The sequence below is a fragment of the Galeopterus variegatus genome, unplaced genomic scaffold (genome assembly GCF_000696425.1).
Source record: "Galeopterus variegatus unplaced genomic scaffold, G_variegatus-3.0.2 Scaffold9647, whole genome shotgun sequence".
Classification (NCBI taxonomy): domain Eukaryota; kingdom Metazoa; phylum Chordata; class Mammalia; order Dermoptera; family Cynocephalidae; genus Galeopterus; species Galeopterus variegatus.
In genome coordinates, this window is record NW_007735758.1 from 60,710 (window position 1) to 63,416 (window position 2,707).

At 36.1% G+C, this 2,707-nt stretch overlaps 1 protein-coding gene across 1 annotated transcript in view; it reads right to left on the reverse strand.

Annotated features, from left to right (window-relative positions):
• Positions 1 to 986: 986 nt before the first annotated feature.
• Positions 987 to 2,707, reverse strand: part of LOC103609470 (tripartite motif-containing protein 2-like) — a gene marked incomplete at its 5' end in the record, with an annotated part of 10,344 nt that continues 8,623 nt past the window's right edge. Inside the window, one exon of the mRNA XM_008593787.1 lies at positions 987 to 1,993. Within this exon, the coding sequence (XP_008592009.1) occupies positions 1,841 to 1,993 (153 nt within the window). The remainder of the gene's footprint in view (positions 1,994 to 2,707) is intronic.

Sequence of the window (2,707 nt, forward strand, 5' to 3'; positions counted from 1 at the left end):
AAGTGTAAAATGTTATCTATACTTTAACATATATGATTACATATTTTAGGGGGAAAATATAGTGTTTCCTGGAGTGCCCATAGCATATGTTTTGGTGACAGATAGTGGAACAAGTCTGAATCAAGCTGTCTAATCTTCCATTCCAGTTTGTGCCAATACTGGCATGTAAAGAAATTACGTTAGTATTGAGTCTACTATTGAGCTATCTAGCCTGATATGATATGATATGGTGATTGGTTAATTTATAAGTTAATTTCTATGTTCACAAGTAAAATTAAATGTTGTACCAAAAAACCTCTTCAAGTAAACTAGTTTTAAGATCAATAGCCTGTGACAGAATCTAAATAGGAAGTCATGTTTACTTGTGCAAATAAACTAAAATTAATTTAACGAGAACGAGTTTTTAAAAACAGCCTAGGAACTATCAAGAGTGTAGCCTATCTTTTACACAGAATGTTAGTAACCGGCAAGACGAAATTCCCTCCCTGGAATGTGAGCTCCAAGGGGGCAGGGATTTTGTTTGTTTTATCCATCACTATATTCCCAGTGCCTAGAAGAGTGCCTGGTACCTAGCAGGCACTCAGTAAATATGAATGTTTAATTTCAAAGACTTATTTCACTGACATTAAAAAATAGTGTCTTAGTTTAACATTCTAAAAATGTTATTGAACTTCATCACAGACAAGCTCAAATATTTTTAAAACTCTACCTAACTAAAAAAATACTAAACCTAAATGTAAATGTTCCTGAAAAACCTTTTTTTCAGAGGTTGATTTGGGCATAACAAATTTAACAGACAACTGGAAATAGCTAGATTTCCCTTCTAAGTTTTAAAAAGTCCTACGTAGAGAATGACTGAATTACAAATTAAGAAACAATAACATCACATTCATATAATTATACATCTGAGAAATGTTTTCTTATAGTCCAGTTCTAAGGTGCTTTCAGTGAAAAAGATCTGAGTCATTATTGAAAATGCCAAGCTTTCGCTTTCATCAAGTGGAAGAGGGGAGACACATGTGAAAACATGGCACATAAAACAAGACTAACTTTTTCTTGATTACATTCCAGTGCATTAATCTGGAGTTAACTGGGCAGTTCATTTAAAAGTAGCATTTTACTTTTGTAATATGCTTTTCAAAGCATTAGGAATTTCGGATTCCCTTGAAGATGTACTTTGTTTTCTGATACTAGGTGAAGAGGAAAGAGAAGGTGAAAAGAACACACAAATTTCCCAGAAAGGTTGGGAAATTTGCATTAATTCTTAAGTGCTAAACTCAAGAGGCCTGCTAATCACAGCTGGGAGGATTTTGCAAGACAGCCTTATTTTTTCTAAAGTAATTTATATGTAGTTGTTGATAACCAAAAAAATGTCACAAGAGTAATACCTACCGTAAAAGTGAGGTTAGAAGATTCCCTGGGTCTCGTGACCTAGGTTAGGGATGTAACTACAACAGATTTTGTTCTTGTTGTGTTTTGTTTTGTTTTTGGAAGCTCTGTGCAAAAGCTACCATTCACAAGATTAACAAATATCTTTACATATTCTAGTTTTTTTTAAGGGTTTGATTTGCAAAATTAGTTTGACTACATAAATCCTGTCCTATAAGCCATACTTCACATAGATTCAATAGAAGAGATTTTTTTTTTAACACTAAAGGTGAATTACGGAAATTGGATAAGCAGTTTTTAAGGAAATTGTTACATTCAGAAATAACCTTGGAAAGTTCACCAATGATTCCTTTTAGCATGAAAAGTCTAGTCATAATCTGGTCCTGCATTGAGAAATCCATTCCAGTTTATAGTGCAAGACCTCTGTAAGGGGGTGTCCAGCTGCCCACCATTACTGTAAGTATCGATAGACCTTGAAACAGTGATTTCCAGAGTCTGCAACCACAACATGACCATCTGAAGTTAGGGCCAGGCCTTGGGGTCCATAGAGTGGGTCGGCAGATGTGTTAATGTAGGATAAAAATGATCCGCTCCCATCAAAAACCTATAAAAAATACCAAGTCAGAAAGTTATAAGAAAAGTTATAGTAATATGATGAAATATGAGTTACAAAGCACTTGATGCTAATGTTTTTAATATAAAAGCATGTAAGTAACCCCTAGGTTTGTTTAGGTCACTATCACATATTCATTCAATCTTTCTCTCCACTTACCTTGCTTTTTCTCCTCTTCCTCTCTGCGCAGAGTCACTGACACAGCACATGCCACTGGCTGCAAGATCTCACTTGTGTTCCTACAGTGGTCCTAACAAGGATTTGGTGGGAATGGTCCTGGATGGTGCTTGAAATATGAATGACCCTTTTTCCTCAAATTTCTCCTTCCAGCCTCACATCTCCCTTTAATCCCCAATCATTAGGGAGAAAAATCAACTAGACTGCAGAGGAATGGTCCTGAGTCATAATGAGAAAGTAGAGACCTTTTTTTTTTTCCTTTTCAGAAGAGCCAGTTCTAAGAAGTCAATGGTTCAACATGTGTATTGGATATGAAATGGTCTTCTTTTGGTCTGTAAGCTTCTGTTACGATGAAATAAAAGGAAGAAATCCATGCCCTTACACTTTTCCTCCTTCACAAGGCCCAGACTGGTTTCTTTTGACCATTTTGTTTGGCCTGTATGGTGTTTTTTTTTTTTTTTTCGTGACCGGCAACGGATTGCAACCCTCAGTGTCGCGCCCGTACCAGACCGGGACCGGCAACGGGAT